The sequence below is a fragment of the Calonectris borealis genome, chromosome 3 (genome assembly GCF_964195595.1).
Source record: "Calonectris borealis chromosome 3, bCalBor7.hap1.2, whole genome shotgun sequence".
Classification (NCBI taxonomy): Eukaryota; Metazoa; Chordata; class Aves; order Procellariiformes; family Procellariidae; genus Calonectris; species Calonectris borealis.
In genome coordinates this window covers 82,548,908-82,573,179 of record NC_134314.1, presented here as the reverse complement: position 1 = coordinate 82,573,179, position 24,272 = coordinate 82,548,908, and the positions used below count along the sequence as shown (strand labels likewise).

The window sequence follows — 24,272 nt, the reverse complement described above, 5'->3', positions numbered from 1 at the left end:
TTAGTTGCCTCAGGAAGAAAGAAGTCTGAATTTTAATGACAGCTTTTTATGTAATTTTCATTAGGCCTGGAGTGCAGAGGCTTAGGACTGGAGGCATAAAGCTAATTTTGGGATTCAGCAAAGATAAGACAAAAATAATGTGATTATGCCAGAGGCCAGCACCGCCTCAGGCAGTGAAGTATTTAGCAAGTGATTGTGAGCACAGGACAAATTCCAGTTAGCCTGGAGCACCAGACGACTCCAGAGTCAGCACTGATGTTCCTGGTTGTAGTGGCTGTTCTGCTGGTTGTGGGGTTGAGCAGGGATTATAATGGCAGGAGCAAGGCATGGAGAACCGAGTCGTTTGTTGTATTCCTTCCGCTTTCTGCATGACTTCAGGCAAGGTATCTGATTCCTGATGCTAAAACAGATCAAGGAAATGCACACTCCTGAGCTTTTTGAAGGCTTCTTTTATTAAGGCTTATACGTTGAAGTGCTCAGATACAAATTGTTAGATAAATATCAAGTTGTTAAGTGATAAGTTAAAATTGATTGACTACCCAATGTAAATGATAGAGTAGCCTAAAGGAAGTGCTCATTTGAAACTGAGACTTAGTAGCATACAGCTAATATGAGACATACAGAATCTACTGAAATGTGTAATGTAGGGCAAGTATTTCAGGGTTTTTTAATTACAGTTTTTCTACTGAGGAGTTTTCATATGATTCCAAGATGATCAGTGTCTTTGCCTCCACAGCAATGTGTATAGTAGCACTCTTGTGCATTTTATTGCAAGGGACGTGCTTGTTCTGCAAAACATCTTTGCAAAAAATCAGGAAAATATTGCACAAGTCAAAATCTTGGTCTGATGCACTGGATAACATGTTCTCAGCATTTAATGTACGCTGACTGTTGAAAGGGTGTTTTCTTGCCTTTTTGTCTTCAAGTTTAATGCAGTTTTGTTCTTCTCATAGGTGACTTTGCACCCAGCTGTGAAGAAACATCTCACAGAAGGGATATATCACATCCTTGACCTTTGCATTGAACGGGACATCAAGTTCTTAAATGGGTCGCTACCAGCAGGCGTAAGGGAGGTCTTTAAAGATCTGTATAATGATTACAACCACTACCACAAAGCAAAAAAACAGGGGGAGGAGAAGTATACTGCGTGATGAATCCTGCCTGGTGCTGCACAATCAGTTATGAATTGATCTTGCAGCGCTCAGAAAATCCTCCGTTGCTGTTTGGTTTGGGATGACTAGTAAGATCAAATCTGAAGAGGGTCCTCTAAACATGGATTGCATCTATCTCTATACAGCCAGCCTTCATAATGGGGAAAAGGGGAACGGGGAGGGAGGATGTGCTGTTAGGTCTGGTCCTGCTGTGTGCCACAAATGGCAGAACTGCTGCACCTGTGCTGGCCCCGGTGAACTCGCTGGGAGCCCTGGGGAGCTCGCTGCAGTCTGGCAGCAGATGTCAGGCTTCAGGCTTTGGCACATCAGGGTGCTTTTCTGTGGAAGCAATAGTCTGGTGTAAAAGCCAGTCAGGGTTATAACTCCTGCTCTCGCTTACGTGGTAAGCAGAATTAAAGCAGTTAAAGTGCTTATTTTTGTACCCTGTTATTTTACATTTTGTTACTGAAGAAATTTGTGAATGTTGCACAGCTGTGTGGTAGGCTACTGTGCAAAACTGTGGAAATATAGTAAAAAATTTGAAAGTTTGTATCTCTTTGCTTGATTGGTTTTGCTCTTGAGTCCAGCCCTGGGCAATCTACTCTGACCTATTGAATTTCCTTGCCAACTGAATTATCCTGTGATCTCACGGTAATCAAGAAGACGGACTACTTAGAGCTCTGGTCGATTTACTGTCATTAAGAAATTACACTTAGTCATCTGAGCTGTCGTTGCTCTCAGTGTACACTTTTAGCTTGTGACAAATGCTAAGTACCAAGACCTATCTGAGACCTTTTTGGTCTAAGCTGAGCCTTGTTGCTTTGCATTCACTCTAGGTTAAGAGCAAGCCCTGGACTTAAACTGCAACTCAGCTGATGGTAATTTAATAAGCTGTGGTAAATTAATCACATTTGAGCCTGTAAGGAGCTTTATCAAATAGCTCCTTTCAGTAGCTAAACTACGGAAGTTTATTTTCTTGAAAATGATAGAGACTAAAGATCCAAACTTTTATGTAAGTAGTAAAACAATCTTCACACATGCACGCAGTTAGTAGTAAGAATCAATACTCTCACATGATTATCTGCTTTAATCTATAGATAGGGGATGGGCAGAGGAAGACTGGAATGTGGTTTACCACTTTTACTGGGTCCATCTGCCTCACAGCAAGGTCCAAAGCATGAAGTTTGGCTGGGGCAGGAGACTCCACATGGCACAGACAAGGGAGGTGAGCAGGGCTGGGGGGGAGCCGAGGCAGGTGAAGCTGGACCTCAGGGCAGACAGGGCAGGGGCATGGCATGGCAGCCTCTGTCTGCCATAAAGCCCTTCATGCTCCTCCTGCACTGCCCCGCTGGCTGTGGCCCTGGCAGGGCACTTCGGGCATATCACAGGCCTCCACTGGGACCGTGACTAGGATGTGGCATCAGGTCCCTGGCCCACAGGCGGCTCCTGGACGGTGCCTGCCCCTGGCCCTGGGGCAGCTACTTTTGCAACTCACACTGGTGCCTGCTTGTTTCCTTCATCTTTGCCATGTGGAGCCTCCTGTGCTGGCTAAACTTCATCCTTTGGACTGGAGGTGGTCCTCCTCACGTCCTGAACAAGAAGATTGGAGAGAAAGCTTCGATACCGTGCAAGCGCTGTTCAGAAGTAGCCACAACAGTGGTATGTTACCAACGCTGTTCTAGCCACAAATGCAAAGCACAGCACCATATGGGCTGCTACAGAGCAAGTTAACTCCATCCAGGCTGGACCCTGTACGCCAGTGTGCCATTCTGTTTCAAAGCTGAAAAGCTGATATGGGCCAGTGTTTGGAAGGGCGATTACTGCTGCCCCACCAGGCTGTGCGACATTGAAGTGCCTGGTAGGCCTCAGAAGGGAAACGTGTATGAGCTGGGTGCAGCCAAATGGGCACTGAAGGGAGGAGGGCTCCGGGATGAAGACAGTTAACAGGCTAGTAAAACGAAGGCAGGTTGTGAGCATTGGGAGAGGATCTGGAAAGATCAGTGAAAAAAGGAGAGCTAGGTTTGGAGCGGGGGAGGAAGGAAATGAGGTAGCATCTCTGGCGTGTAAGTGTCAAGACTCCCCTGATGTAGCCATATGGTTGCAAGCCACACACATAGCTCAAAAGCTTCTGAGCGTAGATGACAGAGTAAATAACATCTTACTCATTGCTTTAAAGGAGGTAAACTACTTGAGTTCACGTCAGTTTTATTTCATTAATACTAACTTTTAAAATTTTATCAGTTTTAACTTCTTGGCTTGGAAATGAAGATGTGTAACCGACTTACATGGACAGGGATGATGGAAATAACAAACTCCTACTGTAAAAGGGACACAGTGCTTGAATGAATGAAAAATTGAAACTCTGCCACAATTAAACCTTTATTTCAAGTATGCTGTGCAACTGCCACTTATCGCACAGCTCTCCTCCTCCAGGCTAAGCAGCGGAGTTCTGAAACACAAAGCGGCATTTCTGTGTAGAAGTTACAAAGGGGTTAAAAAGAAGGCTGTATTTCACTTGCTAATCCTAGGTCTTTGTCCAAGAACTGCTCTGGGTTTTTTAGCTAGAATAAATTAAGTCACTGGCAGAGGACCACCTGCTGAGAAAGCAGGCTTTGTTTTACTGAGTACGTTCCCGTGTGGGTGCAGTGTTCCTCTTTTGTCACACGATGGAGCCATCCTGCAAGGGTACAAAAGCACCATCTGCAATCACAGTTTTGTAGTCCTTTCTCCTAGCTAGTGAGCTCTGAGCTCCAGGCAGGTAAGGGTTTGGAAGAAGCACCATCTCAGAGCCAAAGGACAGGATTGCAACCTTTGTTTTACGTGAGCGTTAGCTGCGTGTAAGTGCACCTAAAAGCACAGCCCTTACAGGCTTCTGCAACAGTTAATCTTGGCCAGATTTCCAACTGTTGATGCAGCGCATCTCTTCTGAGGGCTTCTCTCGCTGCTGCTGCACAAAGAGAAATACTTCCCATAGGCAGTGCTCGCAGGCTGGGATATCGGGGTCCTGCTGGCTGTGCCGCAGGCTCAGCCTGTGACTCTGGGCGTGGTGTTCGTTATTCATGCCCAGGCAGTGCCCAAGTCTGCTGTGCCAAAATTAGCTCAAATATAAAGTAAGAGACAGGGTGGGCAAGAAGAACAGTCATGACTGGCAAAGATCATGTTGGTTTTATCTATCCCTTGTTTTTGTGTAGCTGCTGTGAAAATCAGCTGATTTTTCTGCTTATCTGGGGGTGGGGTTTGATGTTTGGTTTATCTTGCTATTGTGGATAGAAATGCCAAAAAAGATGATGGTGTAAGATGGTAGAAATTATTTTGCTAGTTTAGAAAGTAGTTATTTTTCCTGTTCGTACCTGCTGGGAGGAGACAATGTACTGAGTACTTTCCTTCGAGTTTGAAATGGATCAGTAACTTCCTATTTGTTTACGTCTTGATGTGGGTCCGGGGCTGCTGGATAACAGAAGGCTCCTTCCAAAGCTGCTTTTATGGGTTAAAACATAATAGCATGAATAAAGGAGTACTTTGAGAGATTCCTGTATCATTATTACTGAACCATTAAATGTCTACAGTGATGATAGCTGTACTGGGACTGTATAATCTTTGTGTGTTACAGACTTGTAAGGACACTTGCCTTGAGGTACCACAATTGCTCTTCTACTTGAAGCAGATTCTAGCCATTCAAGTGGAGAACAGCATTTGTGTTCTAAACAGTGTTTGCAAGCATGGAAAAATGATTTTTTTTTTATTTTTTCAGCGAAATGACTGCTTGATTTTTTTCAGTAAGAAACATACAAAAGTGCCATTGTATCACTGGCAGTGCTGGCATTTGCTGCTCTATGATCAATGAAGTATTCTGCAAATGGTTAAAGTTTCCAAAAAGGAAGATGCTCCTGTTACTGTATCTACACTATAAGATTTATGTCCCAGGCATGTGGAAGTGAAACCTGACTTGCTATGGAGTAGTACGGATTTGTATTCACGTACTTTTTTTTAAAGTATGAAAGGTTTTTTCGGGGTTTTTTTTGTGACTTTAAAGCCTGGAAAATTTGTGAAAGAAAGTGTGTCCCTGTGACCTTCTCGGAGCTCTTAGTCTAGGAGAGCCCTCTAGCAAACCCCTTGACAGTTTTTCAAGAGAATTTGGGAGGAATAAATAAAGGCAAGCTCCAAGTGCCTAAGCTGTATTGCCATCCCTTCCTCCTGAAGGAGGACACTGACTTTTTTGTACCTATTTCTAAAGATGGTAATGAACAAAAACGGCAAAATCCATTTTGTCTTTTTTAGGCATTTTTTAATGCACGCATAGGGTGGCAAGAGGTACAGGCCTGCCACGACTTTCCAGCAGTGGCTGCTTGGTCCTTTCTGGGTATAGAGTTGTTTGTGTCAGAAGAGCCTTATTCTGACCCAGTTGTCATTGGTTTGATTACTGTTTGTAGAAGCTGGATTCAGAATTGCTTCTTGAACGGAGAAGTTCCTCAGATTATCTGCTCTGAACTAGACATCTCGTGGAAGCTGCTGCAGAGCCTTGGCCCTCTTTTTCCAGCAGGGAAGTCGTCGTAATGTCTTTTCAGCTCTTCCCCACAACCAGAGGACAGGGGTCTTTCTGCTGATAGCTGGTGGAGAGGATTTGAAAAGCAAGCAAAGAATAAAAGGAGACGGAAATCGGGGACATGTCCCCTGTTAATTCATTTGGCAGCTGAGTTTTCTGTTAGGTTCAGGCACCCCTGCTTTTATTTCTACAGCCTCCACTTGAGCGATTGGTTCTGCAGGCTTTCACAGAGCTGTGCTGGGGCTTTTCAGGAATGTGCACAAAGCTGAACGTTGCTATCCGAAGGATGAGGACCGTGGGCTGCTTCTGCTGTAGGAAAGGAGAGAAGAAAAAGAGGAGGAATGGAGGTCTGGGATGCAGTCAAGACTTTTGCCAGGGCTCTTTGCTGATGAGATGACTTTGTTAACGAGCTGATTTTGGGTAGGAATCAGCAGCTTTACAAGAAGGAAAGATGCTCCTGGTAGCTAAAGCAGAGCAGCTTTGAAAACCTGGCTGTTCCTGGTTTTCAGTGCATCTTAAACACCCGTAGCTTTATTTGGTGTACTACAAGCGCCTAGAAACCTCTTTCGGTGGTGGGCCTCCATGTGTGCAGCAGTGTGAGCAGGCACTCGCTGTCCTAACACGCTGCCAGGTGTGAGAGACGGTGGGTGGGAGAAGAAACAACATTGCGGGGAGGAGTGATTGATTTGTGTTTAGTTTTTCATGCTGGTTTTAGAGAGCGTGTGGGAGTTCCCTTCAGTAACCTCAGGGAATAATATTGTTGGGTTTGGGTTTTGTTAATATCCCAGGAAAAGAAAGGAAGAGCAAATGACCATGTTAGAAAAAAATCAAATTTTCATGTTGGGGCACAAGCAGACAAATTCCTAAAAGACAATTTGATCAACTACTGCCATCGGTAAATTACGTGGCCTGTACAAACAAAGCCTCAGCTTTATCGGACAGTGTATTAACTCGTGGAGGGAAGGCTGATTTATTACTCTTCATCCAGCCAGTAATTGTCAGCCCGTAATCCCCTGAAGGGAAAGTACCCATCCGAGCTTATCACTTGAGAAGAGACGCTAGAACAAACAGATGCTGATTTTAGCCTGGCAAAAAACGTTGCCGCTTGAGCGCAGCCGGTCTGTCCGAACGCAAGTGGCTGCTGCTTGTTGCTGTTCACGAGGCACAGGGGTGCAGTGGATTCTGAGCACCCATGGCTGGGGGTAAAGCTCGGGGCTTTGGTCTGGCTTTGTTCCGGCACCTGCTGCAGGTCACCTGTGTGCTTTGCCTGCTGCGAGGCCTTACCTGCTTTGGCCTCTGACACAGACTTGAGTCTTCCCCGTAGGGGATTCATGAGTTTTGCAGAACGTTTAATGCTCTGTGGGTACCTAGATGAACTGAGATTATTTTTTTTAGTGCTACAGAGGTGAGCAATACAGCATTATTCGGTTTATTCACAATGTTTTAAGTGATAACCAGAAAATATGTAGACTGACAGCATAATTTCTGCCCCTTTTGTCCTCCCACTAGACGTATGTGAAACTTGCTATTGTTTTAATGTGCATTTTACTTTCTTTTCTAGGATTTGTTGAGACTGCTCAGTGTTTTCAGGAGATAGCTATGCAAATGTGAGCTGCTAGTACCTGATTTCTTCAGACTGACATTTTAAAATATGTTCATTAAAGTTTTCATAACCTAAGCCCATAATAATGAGAGCCTAGAGTATGTGTCTCCTGGTACCACATGCAAAGGAAATGTGTATCTAAGAAGCCTGTTACTAGCAGCTCGTATTTTGTTTGTGCAGTGACATGTAAGAGACCTTCTAAGCAACTTATTTTCCCTTGCTGGAAAGGCAGATTTCTTACTGCAGCAAAAGGCAAATCTGTTCTTCAGATCTCAGCCTGTGCTGTATTGTCTGGATGAGGAGAAACCTGGGGAGGAGAAATACTTTTGTTCCTGAGCCGTGGAAACTTCAGCTGGAAATCTCCATTGACCCGTATGCCCTTTCCCTGCAATAGCTAGGGATTATTATCTGTCGCAGTATTTCTGCCTGCACTTCTGCCTTGAGCTGCCGTTTCTCTAAAAGCATCACCAGACCTGTTGCATCCCGTCTATTAGCCAGGGGACTGTCCCAGCAGCTCTTGTTTGAGGGGAGACTCTTAGCGTATTGAGAGTTGGGAAAACCCATTAGTGTGAGCAGTAAGGAATGGTAGGGTTTAACTTCCAAGATCTGAAGTTTCAATCTGTTCTTTCTAGGTAAGCGTAATGGTATTATAGCTGGGCTGTGTATTCACAAAGCATGGATGAACTGCATTGAATGGTTCCTTCTGACACTCTTCCATTCCTACTTTTGGAGAAGAATATGCAGCTGTGTTGTCTTAACACAGGCAGTATCTGGAAGATGGGTTAACCTCTGCACGCAGATCCAGGGTGTTGAGGAGCAGTTGTGGTACATGCGTCTTTTTCCCTGCCATACTGTAGTAGTGGTAATGTTCAGAATTAGCTTCTGCACACGATTCCTAGGGACTTCGGAGGACAGAAATGCGCCCTTAGAGCTCATAGCACTTTTCATCTTCAAAGTGCATTATAATAATTAATAAATTAATTAGGCATTTTCCTCTTCCTTCCTGCTAACAAGGTTTATTAAGCTGAATGTATTTATCTTTGGGCAGCTTCTACAAGCAATTGAATGAATAATTTTCCGAATAACTTTAATAGCAAAGACTTGAAAGGGAACAGGGATGATGAGAAGAACAAGAGACCAAGGTAAATAAAGCTGCACTATGAAAGTAGAGGAGCAATGTCATTCTAGGTGTAACTCCACCTACCCCTGCAACTCCCAGCTGGCAGCTGTGCAGCCTTTGTTGCTTCTGTCTCCCCTAACCTACATGTAATTGTACATCTATGTAACATTTATGCTAGCACACACAAATGCAAAAAAAGGAGGTCATGGATGACTGGGACCTGCAGGAAAGGAGAACATGAAAATAGCTTGCAATTGCAAGGTGAAGAAAGCCTGTATGAAAGTTTGTCTTTTACATGTGCTTACAACGTCTTAGGTGTTTTTATGAGAACCAGTATAATCTAGCAGAGTATTTAACAGTGGGTAAGTTGCAGGACCAAGGAGGTGGAGGACTATCATGAAAGACTATGTCAGGGGGTTTAAAACTTCAATGTAAAGCAAATGAAATCTTGCTTTCCTTCTCCATCTTTATCCCTCAAGCATTTTCTGTTGTGCCTTCAAAGCACACACAAATATATGGTATATGGATGTTACCACACATATGCTGTTTTGCTCCTACTCTCATAGTAAATATTGGGGGAAGGACATAAAATGTTTGCGCTGAATAAGGACATGCCCCTAAAAAAGCTCTGAGACTTGGTGACTTAGCTGTGAACTGTAGCCTTCAGAAAGGACATTGAGAGGTGGCTTTTCACTTCTGTTACGCAAATACTTCTGCAAGGCAACAGACCAGGTGTTAGAGGGCTCTTTAATGCAGTGGAGGAGGTTGTAACAAAAAAACCCAACATAGCTAGGAGCTGTTCTCCAGCAAATGCAAATTTGCGGTAAGTTGCCAATAGTTATGTTATTGAGCTCCATACAGCAGTAAGGGAGTAAAATGTTACAGCTGATGGCATGCAGGATCAATACTATGAGTCTGAAATGTAGATTTTATTAAACATGGAGAATCAGCCCTGTTTTATATCTCTTAATTCCTAATTTAAAGTTCAAGTAGTCTGCCTATGCCACTTTGATGGAAAGTGGCTTGCCAAATGGAGCAAATATTTTTTTTTTTGGTAAGAATTCTTTCAACTAATGTGGATTTGACACTCCCACAGCTTCACTCAAACTCTGTCAGACCAGGAAGGTGTTTGTCAGCATCCTCTTTTACTGAAAATGCTAACCTCGTCTGAAATCTCGAAGGAGGAAAACCTTGACTTAAAATAAAAGTGTTTGTGACAGGACGGGGTCATAGGAATGGAAGGATCCTTCTTAACCACCTGCCTCGTTGTCAGAGGAGCTCATCTCTTCCCCTTGGCACCTTTACCTGTGTAGAGTTTGCCACGGACTGCCTGCAGGCTGCAAAGGGAGCAGGGGAGATGAACAAGTGTTGGGGGATGAAAGGACTGAGAGCAGCCCTGCCGAGAAGGACTTGGGGGTACTGGTGGATGAAAAGCTGGACATGAGCCGACAATGTGCGCTCACAGCCCAGAAGGCCAAACGTATCCTGGGCTGCATCAGAAGAAGTGTGGCCAGCAGGTCAAGGGAGGTGATTCTGCCCCTCTACTCCACTCTGGTGAGACCCCACCTGCAGTCCTGCATCCAGCTCTGGAGCCCTCAGCACGGGAAAGACATGGACCTGTTGGAGCGGATCCGGAGGAAGGCCACAAAAATGATCCCTCTCCTATAAGGAACGGCTGAGAGAGTTGGGGTTGTTCAGCCTGGAGAAGAGAAGGCTCCGGGGAGACCTTGTTGCAGCCTTTCAGTACTTAAAGAGGGCTCATATGAGAGATGGGGACAAACTTTTTAGCAGGGCTTGTTGCGACACGACAAGGGTGAATGGTTTTAAACTAAAAGAGGGTAGATTTAGACTGGATATAAGGAAGGAATTTTTTACAATGAGGGTGGTGAAACACTGGCACAGGTTGCCCAGAGAGGTGGTAGATGCCCCATCCCTGGAAACGTTCAAGGTCAGGTTGGATGGGGCTCTGAGCAACCTGCTCTAGTTGAAGATGTCCCTGCCCAGGGCAGGGGGGTTGGACTAGATGACCTTTAAAGGTCCCTTCCAAACTAAACTGTTCTATGATTCTATGAGAAGTGACCAGAGGGTATTTGCTGCGATAGGAGCAGCGCCCACCACCACCACTGGTGGTCGCTTCTTACAGTCCTCGGACGGCGGAGCTGCAGCTGGTTTAACTGAAGCAGTGTAGGGCCTTAGCAATCTCACTGTGCCCTGTTGGAGGTTACTTTCCCCACAGCAGCATCAGTGGAGCAGAGCTGTGGTCTTGCCTCAGACCCTGTGGTTCCGAGCCTGATCCATTACCCCAAACCACCGGGGAGGACGGTTTAAAATAAAATACCAAGTTGCAAAGAAGCTAACACACTTCTACTCTCTCTGGTCCCTGCTGTGGGGCAGTGGTCTTTGGCACGCAGGCAGGACAACCATGGGCTGGTGAAACTCAGGGTGGTATCTGAAAGGGATGCAGCTAAGTCTGACAGAATTGCCCCTGAAGTCCCTGGGCACTGCTGGTCCTGCACACTCAGGGTGGAGCTTAGCCCCCTCCAGAACCTCCCACCCTGCCCCGTGGAACGGCTGTGCTGCAGGTGGAGGCACTCACAGCACCAGCAGGCAAACTAGCTCTTAGCTGGTTTCCCACCGGTGCCAAAGCTCAAAAGTCAGGCTTCAATTCTGGCTACTAATTGCCTTGGGTGGGGGTCTGTCTTCCCCTTAGCCCTTATTACCCTGGCACCACAGGTACTGCCGTCACAACTACCTTGATTAAAGCTGGCCAAAACATAGCCAGAAGCATGGCAGTCATACTTCTGATGGCAAAGCAGACATGCCTTGGCTTTAAAGCCTTGCCTTGGGCTTCAGCACAAGAATGGATTCTCTTTCTTAAGAGCAGCATGGGAGTTGTTCAGACTCTGCAGCAAGAGGGAGAAAGGAGGGAGTGAAACTGGGCTGGAGCAAAATGAAGTTTATGGTTGCAGGGCTTGTGATGCAGTTTCCTCTTTGTAGCCAGAACTGAGCTTTCAATCTGGTTCGCTGAATGAGATGAGCCACTAAGGCTTCATTACTTTAAGGTGCAGTGATAAAATCCTGTTGTTTGGGAACCAAACAGGTTGGGAGTCCATCCTTTTGGGACAATCTTAAAAAGAAACATTCACAGGTTCAGATGCAAGTCTGTTTTGGGGTGTTGTTTCAAAGCTAGTAGGAAATGTTCAAGTGGAAAGCATGCAAGAAGACAGCAACGTAGAAATCCCCAGTGCAACTTAGTTCAAAGCAAGGTCTGTCCTGCTGTTTCTATTTATAGTGCTTCAAGAATGTGTTTATTTTGTCATTACAAGAGACAGCTGGGATGGGAATTGCAGTGTGGGACAGGACAGGTTAAGACAAAGAAGCACTGCCGTGGTAGCCCCTTCTTCCTTTTCTTTTGGAGCCAATGTAGACTGCAGGTGAGACTAATTTCTTGCAGCTGACAGATGTTAGCTGGAGTGGTGGATTTCCAGAGCTTTGAAAAGCGGGTCTTGAAGACTGTGTAGCATGTGTTACAGTGTGGGTGGTTACATTCTCCTTGCCTTGGGTTCCCACAGGACGTGCTACTCTTCCCCGTTAAGGTGTTTAGCACTGGACGTGAGCCGTGCCCAGCTGTGGCCTGTTAGCAATGGCAGCATAAGCTGGGATGTGGTAAGTGTGGGCTCCTTGTGTTGCAGCCTTTGTATAAGGTAATGTCTTCCACTGCTCTTTGACCGATCAAAGGTTGAGGTGGCTTTGTGCTCAGCTTTTGTGGATACCTAGGCTCATGAGCCTTCATCTTGCCCAGGTTCTAATCCTCGGTGCTGGGCAGGGTCGTCTCTGTCAGGCTGCTTATCCTCCTTGCGAAGCGCTGTATCCCAGCATCTGCAGTATTTCACCCCTTCATGCACTTCCTCTGTTCGCGTAGTAATTACAGAAATAATTTTTGCCTGCTGTACAACATTCCTTAAGTTCCAGAAATGCAGGCTATTATTGTGATTGTTAAAAAAAGCAAAGCTGCTGCTCAGTACTGAGTGTGAAATACTCCCCTGGTCAGATGCGTTAACTATGTCCATAACTCCCAGGCTTCCAAGATGTTAAACTGGTCTGAGAAATGAATGTGGTGTGTAAGACCACTTGAGGGGAAGCCAGCCTCTATAGCAGGCCACTGAGCAGCTTCACTTGCTCTAAGTGTTTCAACTTTTTTCAACTCTCGTTTTCAGCACGCATCTTCTGAAATGCCTTCTCTTTCTCTGATTCTGCTGACAACAGTTTCCAGGGGTTCTTCTGCAACAGCATGAAAATCATAAGCCCTGCCACTTGTCAGTCTGATGACTGCTTTTCTTTTACGTGCCATCTGCATGAAGCCATGCTACTGTGTTGATCCTTTTGCTCCTCCTGTCTTGGGTTGGGTATTTCCACAGCTAAGAATTGATCAAAGGGGCTAATCTGTATTTTGTGGGCCAAGGAAAGATTCTCAACATCTGCAAGAACCCTGCCCTGCCCTTATGGGGAGGGAGGGAGGGGAACCCCAACGTTTCGTTGCCATATGGTTTTGGCTGATTTGCGGCTTTAATCATTTCCTCTTGGCAGAGGACTATGCAGCTCTCTCTGCTCTCTACCAGGAACTGACTCATGGAAATGGAGTTTTCCCTCAGTGTGTTGGGAGAGCAAATATCTGTGTGTGTTTGAGGAAGCTAGTAAGCTAATGTGCAGATGATGAAGATTTCTAAATGTGGGGGGAAAACCCATATTTGGCTATTTTAAATAAAGCTTCCCATTTTATGTATCAGCCAATTGGAGGTTCATCTGATCTAAATCAGAGATTTGTCTGCCTCATTGCTCGCAAGTTGAAAGCTGGTGACCTGAATGTTGTTGCTTTACAGAGGTTAGTGATGGCTGGTAGTGGATAGAGCTGATCAGATACCATGGTGATAAGCCTGATACAAAATACAAACCTTGGTCTTGCTGTCAGCTCTGTGCAGATCTTGTGTCTGTGTTGATATAACATCATGGCCTTATGCATCATCTAGGCTTGAACCTGGGATTTGTGGACCTAAAAACACAACCTGCTATGAGCTGGAGGCTCAGGCAGGCAAGTGCACTGTGACCAAACATGAGGTAAAGCGTCTTTGCATAAGCCGCAGTGAAAAAGATTTAAGCAAATACATTTTTATTTCACTTTTGTGATAGGCTAGGCATGTATGCAGCCTGCCGCTGCAGCTCGGCATCTAAGCAGCGTCTTCTTGAGCTGTAGCAACTAACCAAGTATCTGGACTGTGAGCCGAGGGGCCCGTCTTTGTTATCACGAGACTGAACTGTCACAGTAGTATTTGTGATCCAGCCACAAGAAGGAGACAGAGCTGCAGAGGGGGGTTCAGACTGTGTTTGCAGGAAATCCAGTTGATCATAGTGGAGCTCTGGAGGGGTCCAGGGATTTGTGTATTCAGGGGCCTCACCGGATGAGTGCGTCTGGTACGTTAGAAGTGTCTTGGCAAACCAAGCTCATTAAATTATATGGTATGTCACCTGTGCTGTCAAAAAGTTGGGTTTTTTCCATGCTGTTTATTTTCTTCTGTCATAGGATTAAGCACTCCAAACAACAGAGCTTTCTCAGTATCCTCGGGAAGTTATTTCCTACCTTTAAAGATTAATGTCATGGAAATTTTTCTTTGATCTCAAGCCTGACATTCATTGTCTCAGTTTTATCCTCTTACTCCTTGGATACAAGGGAAGAGAAGTAGGATTTCTTGCATCAAGGTTTAGAGGCACGGTATCGCTCTTGCCCCGGCTGTGGAGGAGTTGTGGATGGCCAGACTTCGAAGCGGTGATGCCTTTCCCTTATGAGCAGGAAGCCTGCTGCATTTTAGCTGTGTTGCCTGCTGACCTACTGACTGATCTTTGATGTTTGTATTTTGAAACACATCCCACTGTACGAGATATATGCATAGCTACAGCCCTAGCCCTGAAAGATTATCTGTATGCTGTTGCACACAAGCAGGCTGCGCCCAAGGCTAAATCCTGCAGCCTAGCCGAGTATTAGCTGACAAGCAGGTGATACGCAGAGAACAAATGGGGAGTACAGAGGGTGTTTGTTAGGCTCTTGGGGCTGAAGAAATAGGGGTTTGTGCTCAGGAACAAAGACAATTTGCATTTAATTTCTCTGGGCTGCAGTGCTGGCAACAATGGTAGATGTTCATCTGTAGCATTAAACCGCTGCGCGGTCTGGGCTGAATGGGTGTCTTTGTTCAGGGCTGGAGCAGCAGGAGCACTGCAAATCGAGACCGAAGCACTGTGTCGTACAGCATGGCCACAAGCACGAGAGGGGGAGAGAGAGAAACTGGATGCTGGTAAAGCCTACCCCATCTCTCCTCCTGTCCCAGGGGAGGTGTTCAGTGACCCTGGGAAGCCCTAAAGGGAAACTGGCGCCATCCTCAAGTGGCTCTCCTGTGGGGTTACGGTCCATGCCTGTCCGCGCTGGCATTCACCTCTGCTCTGTGCTGAGAAGGGGACGAGGGGCTGGCTGCTGCTCTTCCCAGAGGACTATTGCGGAGGGTCAGGCAGGAGCAAGCCAGACCATGCACAAAGTACATCCTGCCCCTGCAGCTAGCTGGGGCTCCACGCAAGAGGTTGAACAGCCCTAAGTCTTACCTGGCTGGGACAGGGTCTCCTCCCTAGATGAGGCCTTCAGAAGGTGGTGAGGAGGGTAGGGATGGAAATGGAGTGTGAAGTGTGGTGCAGAGCCCCGTTCCTCTAGCAGACACCTGAGTTCAGCCAGGTGTTACGTGGTGGCTGGGATCCCCCTCCAGACTTTGTCGGGGCAGGCTTAGCACTGAACCTGTCATTCAACTTAACACCCTTTGCAGAGGGCTGAGGCTTGGAAAGCCCCTCCCCAGGGGACTCCAGGCACTCACTGGGCTGTGAAAATCATGTTCCCGCCAACTGGCAGCTAGCAGCCACAGAACGCATTGTGGCCACCAGCAACATTATCTTCCCCACAGTCCCCAACCTCCTTGCTTGTTGCAGTAGTCATACTTCTGGTACAAGTACCAAAGCAGTGGGAGGTCGTCTGAGACCTCCAACAGGCAGCAGGTGACTGGTGGGGTCTTCTACTGGTCTCTTACCAGGAGTGATTTGCAGTCTGCTGTTGACTGCAACAGGCGGGAGGAAAGTGTGGGAAGTAGGATCCTATTCTCTAGCCCCACAGAGAAATGGTGTTCGGCTCAGGGATTGACTGTGCCAAACACTGTCTTGGAAACGTGAGCTTCTGTCGCCTCACCTACCCCATCGTACAGTGTGTGCCATGCCAGCTAAATGAGAAGTAGTGTTAATTGCACTGTGTGCTCCTAAGCTTCTTTCCATGGCTTTCTGGAGGCGGATTAAGAGCGAGAAAGTAAAGTGGGGATTATCGGGATCCTGGTGGAGGCTAGTGGGGGGGGAAAAAAAAAAAAAAGGAAATTCCTTGGAGGGGAAAAAAGAGGGATTTGAACAGCTGATGGCAAGCCTCTGCAAACAAACCGGGAGAGTTAGGCAGCAGATGGACTAACACTCCCTGGGCTCGTGCCAATGCATCAGATTGATTTTAAAGTTGAAGCACCCACTGCCTGGGAAAGCAAGCCAGTAGCCCTGCAAGTAGGAGCGCTTCCTGGCAGCTGTTCAAACACTAGCTGCTTTACAGTTCGCTTTCGGTGCACCAGGAGTCAGTGAGAAGCACTGGGGAGTTGGGGTATGAAATATGACCAGTGGGGACTACGGACCAATAAAGGGATTATTTTTGTAAGGAGGATTGCATGGAAAATAATGTCCAGTTGCTCATAAACTCACGGTGCGCAATTAAAGGACCTGAAAAGATCGAAGGGCCATCAAGTCAAACTCCTTGCCTCCCAGCACGGTAAGTGCTGAATCTTTCAAGCAAAAGTGTAGACTTCTCTGGAGTTCAATTCCAGAGGGGAATTTTTTTGCTGGACCTCAGCTATAGACCTTGCTGTAGATCAGCTTATGTCCTGAGGTATGACTGGTGGTCCCCAATGACATCAGCTGTGTTACGGACATCTACCACAATGTGTTTGAACTGAACTCACAGGGCACCTCAGTGATGGGTTTGGATACGTACACTGACAAATACCTCCTTCTCCCACACCATCCCTTTCCTTCTACAGAAACAATAAGAGCTAGAGTGGTTTATTTTTCCTTCCTGCACTTTTCTCAAAATGAAATGAAACCCCCCCTGTTGATGAAATAAAACTACTGAATAATAAAACACATGAAGACTGTTCAGTAAAATAAGCATTTTCACAGCAGTTCATTCCATCGGATTATATATACGTATATATGTAATACAGCCTCATGGTCCACCTAATTTATGAAGGCTGTTCCATGGTTCTTCCTCTTAATTTCCCATTATATATAATTTGGTTCTCTTTTAAGTATGCCATACGCTGTTTTTATGGTATGCATGGCAAAGAGACTCAGGGTCAGACCCTGAGCTGGTGCCAGCTCCCACATCTTGAACTGCCCTTTGAACATAAACTTATATAAAAGTTAATCAGTTTTTAGGCTGATTGTACAACATGTGCAGTTGTGATTAGAGTCTATATTTAAGACTTGGCTGCCAAAAAGACTTCAGCATGACAGGCTTACAAGTATTTCAGCAAAAGGCTGACACAAATGTAGGGTGGGCTGGGAGTGCCACACAATTGACGCTCTGTCCCAAGGAAATGCCAACCCCTACCCTGGCACGGCACCTTCCTCCGCCTCTGTTGGCGTTGCAGCGAAGGGCGCTGGAGTTTGTCATCCTGCCTCCTCCTCCGTCCCGGGGCTTCTGATGCAATAGGACCGGAGTGAGAAAACAAGTATGATGCAGCAGGCCTGGCGAAGCACGGCCGTGGCAAATGGAGAAAACGCTGGGAGGCTGCCAGCAGAGGTCTGATATCGGGGGTTTCAGGGGCAGAGGTGTGGAAAGGTAAAGAAGGAGCAGCATCAGCCTCTAGTTCCCATCGATGAGGAGCTCCCCCATTCCCCTCGCTGTGCTGTGAGTTGTTTGCAGCCAGAGTAGTTTGGAGAAAACTAATATCCAGCTGTCACTCAGAGCTCGGAAGGGTTGTGTCTTGATGTTTGCAATCATGTGTCTTGACTTTTGAGTAGCTGGGGTCTTGCTGAAGCCAGAGAACCTGATCAGAGAGGATTTTCAGTTAGATTTTCAGCTTTAAGTTAAGACAGACTCTTATCTGCCCGCTTAGATGACAACTGCGGGTCTGGGAGCCAGTGACTTGGCCTTTCACTGCTGGGGCATTTGTTTGGATGTACTCCACATGAGTAGCATGACAGGCTCTGACAGGCTCTACCAGCTGCTTGGCCGTTTATGGCCTTGTGTAAAACAGACGTGGTGGTCCCTAGAAAGCCAGCAGGAATTTGGCACAAGGACCGCTAGGCTCAGACGAATATCATTTAAGCATTCACTAAATGGGCATGTATCCAGATTTATCTAGTTCAATGAGAGATCCTTCTTCTGGTTCCAAAAAATAGCATCCCATCAACTGAAGCCCTCCCTTGGTCTGCTTTACTACAAGCCTGTCATTAAAATATTAAAACAAAAGTTACTTCCCCCTGTTACAGTCCTCTGTTGTATCCCACCAGTTTTACACTGCTGACTTCAGTGGAGTGACAGTGGCGTGGAGCTGAGACAGCCTGATAGCGAGTCTGGTCCTGCATTTGCTTTAGCAAACTCATTTAATGGATTTCTAGAAGCGGCAATGTCATGGTAACTAATGGGAAATGCATCAGGTAAGAAATGACAGGTTTCTGACTGATAGCCAGGCACGTTAAAGATATGGGTGTTTACTGGCAGGGAGAGTTACGGGAACAAAACATTTTACGATTCATGGAAAATAAATGTAAACATAATACTATTTTGTTTTACTTTCTTCTCTCCCAGTCACTGAGGACACCTGATTTAAAACGTTACCTACCTGCTTAGAGAACAGAAATGTTTTCTGGGCAGATTCTGAGGCTGGTAACACCAAAGTCAACCTGGAGTCATGCCCCAGCGCAGTCCGTGGAGTTCCTCTGCATTTACATCAGCGTCGTAGATGAGCTTCTGGCTCACGAGAGCAATCAAAGCTAATCGACGTGGCTAGAATTTGAAATTTCAAATGCTTCCGCTGAATGGTTATTCAGGCTAGGAGTTATTTGCAGAAAGTATCCAGCAGTTAATTTCAAATCCCATATACATTGAGATGTTCATAAGCTACTTGCAGACAATTTGCAAACAGAAAAAGAGGCTAAAATTCATCAAAATAAATGATCTTCCATGAATTATTCATTTGGCTCCCATCAATCATGCCAAATGTCTCCCTTGTTGTTAGTCTCTGCAAAGAGATCAGGGATTGAATTTAGCTTAGAGACAGAAGTGTGCTTTCACCCCTAGAGGTGCTTCTTCAAAGCAGACTAGCGGCATGTAGGTGATGAGAATAAGAAAGCTTCGGCGGCACAAACCGTTCCCGCTCTGTGGATAAACAGCAGATTTTAGCCAGCAGGGCTGTCAGGCAGGCTGCTCCCACAAGGGCCATTTTTACAAAAAAAACTCCAACCACCAAAACAAACCCTGAACTTGAAGGGGAGAGGAAAAGAGAGAATTTGGGGTGTTTGTTGTAAACAGGAAAGGTGTCTTTCAGCCCATCCTAGCAGCAGGCTGAGGGTAGCTTTGCCTTTTAAGGTGGGAGGGAAGAGTACGGGTGAAGTGAAGTCTGGATCACTGAGAAATAAAAGCAGGTATCACGGCCTGAGAGTGTTTCAGGCACCAGCATGGCTTCCCTTCCTTGCATATGTCATTCCCCTCTGGTCACGGGCACGCTCCCGTAACTAGCAGAAAGGGGACAGCCAGAACTTAAATGACTTAGTGGTGTCCGTGCAACATCTCAGAGAGAGGGGCTGCAGTGGGAAGGCTCTGTACCACTTGGTTAATATAGTGGCAACCATATCCAGATACAGCTTTTTTGGGGAACAAAGGTGGCTAACTAAAGGGAAAGGGCCTAATTCACTGCTGTTTTGCTCAGGTTGACAGCAGAGAAATATAGCTGATACCAACTGCATTTTGATAAATGGCGGTGGCATAGCGCAAGTAAGAGCATTAAGAGTAAATAAGCTGTCTTACGTTGAAAAAAAAAAGCTTGGTTTGATTCAAAAGCAATACATGTAGCAGCATAAGCCCTCAGCACTCAATGAGCCCTCATATGAGGCTCTTATAACCTGGATTTAGTTGCAGCGTGGACCTATTATTCCTGTTTTTTCAATAAAGGTATTGCCATGGCTGCATGCACAGTGACAAGCCAGACCAACTCTCCAAAGCCTCACCCCAGTGCCTGAGGTGCTAGGTTACAGCTTTTACTGTTCAGAAAATGGAAATAAATAGGGCATAATAGAGTTTAGGGAACTGAAATGCCACATAGCTGAAAGAGGGGCATCTAGCAGGAAAACTGATAAGAACATATGTTGAAGCAATCTCTGCACTTCAATTTACATTTTAGGCTTTGCCGTGAGCCCTTTACTTGAGAACCACTCAGCAACATTTAATTTAGACAAGTGTACCTGTCATCTTTAACCTGTTGCTTCTAACATTGGTATAACACAGACGGCTTGCTGGGGTGAGCGAGAGGGGCTGGTCTCCCAGGGGGGAGAGCCGGGGCTGCTGGCAGCTGGCCACCTGCCTCCACGTGGTGGTAGGCGCCTGGATGGTTTCTCATTCGAGTCCTGGTTTGGAAAGAAATGTCCCCAAGAGACAGCAGCTAGGGTCTCTGAGAAAGGTCATGTGGAAGAAACACTGATTTCTTTTTTAATAATCTTGCCTTCCTGGCAGCAGATTAGGAACAGGCTCATTAGCCAGGTAGCTGTATTTGAGTTAATTTCCCCTCTATTTTAAGCTTCTATTTCAGTGTATTTGACCAAAAACTTAATTCTAATTTACCACATACAAAGTAACATGTTTTGCTTTACGGTATATTACCTGCACACAGCTTCAAGATCTTAACAAGCTCTTGTCACCGATCTAATCTAAGGCAGGCTAAAGGGAGGGCTCAACAGGGTGAGCTGATGACACTGGTGTGGTGAGAGGGGAGGCAGCTCGTGTCTGTAACAGGGGTAGCTGAGTGCCTGCCAGCCTGCGCCTGCCGAGGCGCCTGTCCCTGCCTGCCCCAGCACGCCACCCCTTTCCAAAAAGGCTCCCTGGCCCCGGAGGCAGGGTGCAGGCAGCGGTCTGGCTGAAACAGGGGGCAGCAGGAGAAATAGAGGAGCAAGCCCCATTACCCAGGTCAGCGTGTGTTTAAAATGCTCCGTTTTTAAGATTGCTATAAACTGTGCAGGAAGGGAGCATTCAAGGTGGTGTGGTTGGACCAAGCCATGAGCCTGGTTTATGTGTGAGGAGACTTGTTTCCCTTGCCCGCCTCTGCAGACCGGCACTGCGGCGAAGGCATCAACAGAGCAGATGCCGTTCCGTGACGTGGGCAGGAGCTGCTGCGGGGCCCTCCTGAGCGAGCCAGGCCCAGACCTCGGTCCTGCCTGTTCCTACAGCCACCTCGGTGCCTCGTCTGCCTGAGAAGCCCCACCAGGCGCATCTCTGCCTTCCCGTGACGTCCCTGGTTCAGCGCAGGCAAACCCCGTCCTGTCCCCTGCCTCCTCTTAACGTCTGTGCTTCAAAGGGCTTCTGAAAGGGGATACGGCAGCTCTTTCCCTCCCCTTGGTCCAGCTGACCCCTTCCCAGGTCCCTGCCCCAGACTCACGCCTTTCTGCCAAAACCTCTCCCATCTGTCATCGACCAGGAGGCCGCCAGTTAGACCCGAGAAGAGCCCAAGTCCCACTCGGAGGCTGGCCCCGTCCCCTGTGGCGGATGGAGTCGATGGGGAGGGAGGGCAGACGGGCCTGGCTGAAGCGGCCGTGTTGACGCCTTTGGTACCCCCGCGCGGCTGGGGGCCGTGGGGGCCTCCAGGGCAGTGCTGGGGGGAAGCAGGAGCAGGGCAGGGTGGCTTTTCTTGGCAAGGATCTTCTGCAATGCTCCCCGGGGCCTCCTGCATTGGACGGCCGCGCGCCAGCTGGGAGGGACAGCCCTGCGACCCGAGCGGTGGTCCCCAGCCGTGGCTGCTGAGGGGGGACACTACCCCCCTGCAGAAAGGCCCTGACACCAAAATCTGGGGTAGCGCTCTTGCTCTCACGTTGCAACTGGTGGTGAAGGGGTGGGGGACGCTGCAGGCTCAATGCTGCTAAATTGCTTTGCCATTAGTGACACAGACTGTTATCTCAGTTACCTCATGTTTCATTTTAAATACATTTGCTTGCAGACAGCAATTTTGCAGCCTTACTTACATTGCCATAGAAACAATCTTTCGCATTCCTCTATTTGTTGTGCATTTTTGTTAAAAAAGCTCTTTCTTCTTTACTTATCCACTCCATCTTTTCACTTGCTGTTGCTCCCTTCATTATATACTTCCAATTCCCCCGCCTTCTAGCTTGCTGTGCTACAGCTAAATATTTTTCTCGGTAAAGATACCCAGCTCACAGCCTCTACCTGTATAGCTGTCAAAATCTGCTGGTGATATGCCACACGGATAAGGAAATGGGACTAAGTTGTGTGAGCGCACACGTGCCTATGCCTACAAGTGCTGGGATGAGGAGAGAAGGAGGTGGGAAGAAGTGTGATAATCTGGTATCAAACCGGTTGCCCTTGACAGTGATGAAACTAATTTTAACTTCTGCTTTATGACCAGGGAATGAGGCTGCCCATCAGATAAGGGGCTGTGGGACTCCAAGGGATTTCTTGCCCGGTTTATTTACGCTGGGAAGGAGCGCTGCTTAAAACTTCTGTGCTACATGTAATTATAAGAAGACAAAAATCTTCTTTGGCATGCTGATTAGACAGAGCGATTTTACGATGAATCACTCTCCCTGGTGGATTGCGTTTGATTGTTTGCCTTAGAAGAGAAAAGGAAGAGAAAGGAAAAGGAAGATGTTTAGGGCTTTTCTGATTGCAAAGGGTGACTTTTGCTAATAACTGGATTATGTCTTGTTTCCCTTCTCCTCTGCTTTCGTTGGCAGTAAGTGCCTAAGAAGAAATAAGAGCCCTTCATGAAAAAAAAAAAAGCAAATATATTCAGTGACCGATCACACGTAAACAAGTATGTCTTTTTCCCCCCGTTCCTCATGGGAGGCTGCTCTACTGCTGGCGAAGGGACAGGCAGTGACGCATCCAGGGTCGCCTTGCGTTGCAAGCGGTGGGCAGGGCCGGGGACAGACTCCTCTCTCCTCGGACACAGGGCAGGGCTCTGCGTGCCAGGCTGGGCGCTTCTCCTGATCTGGCCGGAGAATCTCCCAGCAGTGAGCTGGCACCGCCGGCTGCAGGACTTGGGGAATCTTTTGTCCAGCCTCTTTTGCGTTGCACAGTGGGTGAGGGAACAGAGGATGTCACCTGGGCCTCTGTATTACCACTGTCTATTTTCCTTTTTTTTAAATTTTGTATTCAAGAGAATGGTTAACTGCGTTGGATTAACTCTTCAGTGATACCTCTTCTCATTTAAATTCCCCTTCCTCAGAGACACAGACATTCTGTATGGCCAGGCAGTGAAACTGTGGCAAGTGGCTGGAGCATATAGGAATCCTAAAGTCCCACTCGTCTTGCGTGACAGCAGCATAAACAAAACCAGAGTTTCTCCTCTAAACAGGGCAGGAGAAGAAGCATTAACAGCTGTAAGAGTGTTTGGATTCAACATCAGGAAGCCACATGCAGCACAGATTCAGTTCCTTCCTTCCCTTGCCTTTAGTGAATCCTTTAGGGGCATCAAGTGCAGCGATGATGGGGGTGGATGGAGAGGACAAAAGGGGGAAAGCAGGACAAGATTTAACTTGATTCTTCCCACCCTTCAAAGTGGGTGGTTCTATCGAGGAGAGCGTGCTCAGGAGAGTTTTTGATTCTTGCCTTGTACAGATACACTGGGCTTCTCTTCACTTTTTCCCTTGGAGCAGCCATGCACCAAAATCTGTTTATAGTATGCAGTTACTATATGATCAAATGTAACAGTAATAGCACATGGCAGTCTTCTCTTTTCTGAATCAGTTTGTACCATGTATGAGTCTTAGTCCTGTCAGATGAAGTGAACTGTGACAATGTCTATCCATCCATCAGGACAAATCAAGTTATTCATACATTTACTCCGAGGACATCTTGCTGCATTTAAGATTTTTTTCCTGTGGCAGAGTTTCTCTGTCTTGTAATGCCAAATGTAAGAACCATGGGGTCACCAGGTCCTTCAAAATTGTGAGAACTGCATTGGCCACATTGGTGTCATCTAATCACTTGTATTTCTTGTATTTGGCATCCCTCCGGTGGTGTTTTCTTTTTCACATTTTAAAAAATTTATTTAATGTACAGGGACCTCCTTTCCTCATGTCATGTATGGATCTCATGTACAAACCCCCAGCTGACCCATAAAGATGCTCCAAGTGCTGGTAGCTAATGGCAGCTATTAGCGCTGCTGGCCTACTGGTGTGGAAGAACAGGGTTTTTTAGGATAGAAATGTACATTTTTTCAGCCGGGTGATGATGCAGTGCAAGTTCATTATTCAAAGTGATTTACAGTACAAGAAAACTGACAGAGGCCCCAGAACTTTTGCTCAGAGGGTCCCAGACATGTGCTAGTGCTAGAGCAGAGCACCTTCGCCCTTCCTGGGAGAGTGGGGCCAGCCGCGGGCTGCTGCTGCGTGTGGTGGGATTTCAGTATTTCTCTGGCAATACGGGCCAGTATATCCACAGCAGAACTTGGTATTTCTAAGGATATGTTCAAAGGCTAAACTCCGGGGTACAAATTTCTCCCTTTTATA

At 46.7% G+C, this 24,272-nt stretch overlaps 1 protein-coding gene across 5 annotated transcripts in view; it reads left to right on the top strand.

Moving 5' to 3' along the window:
• The window catches only part of URB2 (URB2 ribosome biogenesis homolog), a 37,465-nt gene extending 21,619 nt beyond the window's left edge, over positions 1-15,846 (top strand). For 4 of the 5 annotated variants that reach the window (XM_075146417.1, XM_075146416.1, XM_075146420.1 and 1 more), the window contains one exon: positions 954-15,846. In XM_075146417.1, the coding sequence (XP_075002518.1) occupies positions 954-1,151 (198 nt within the window). In that variant the 3' untranslated portion in view covers positions 1,152-15,846. The remainder of the gene's footprint in view (positions 1-953) is intronic. The other variant, XR_012673070.1, reaches the window with a different exon arrangement.
• The last annotated feature ends 8,426 nt before the right edge of the window (positions 15,847-24,272 follow it).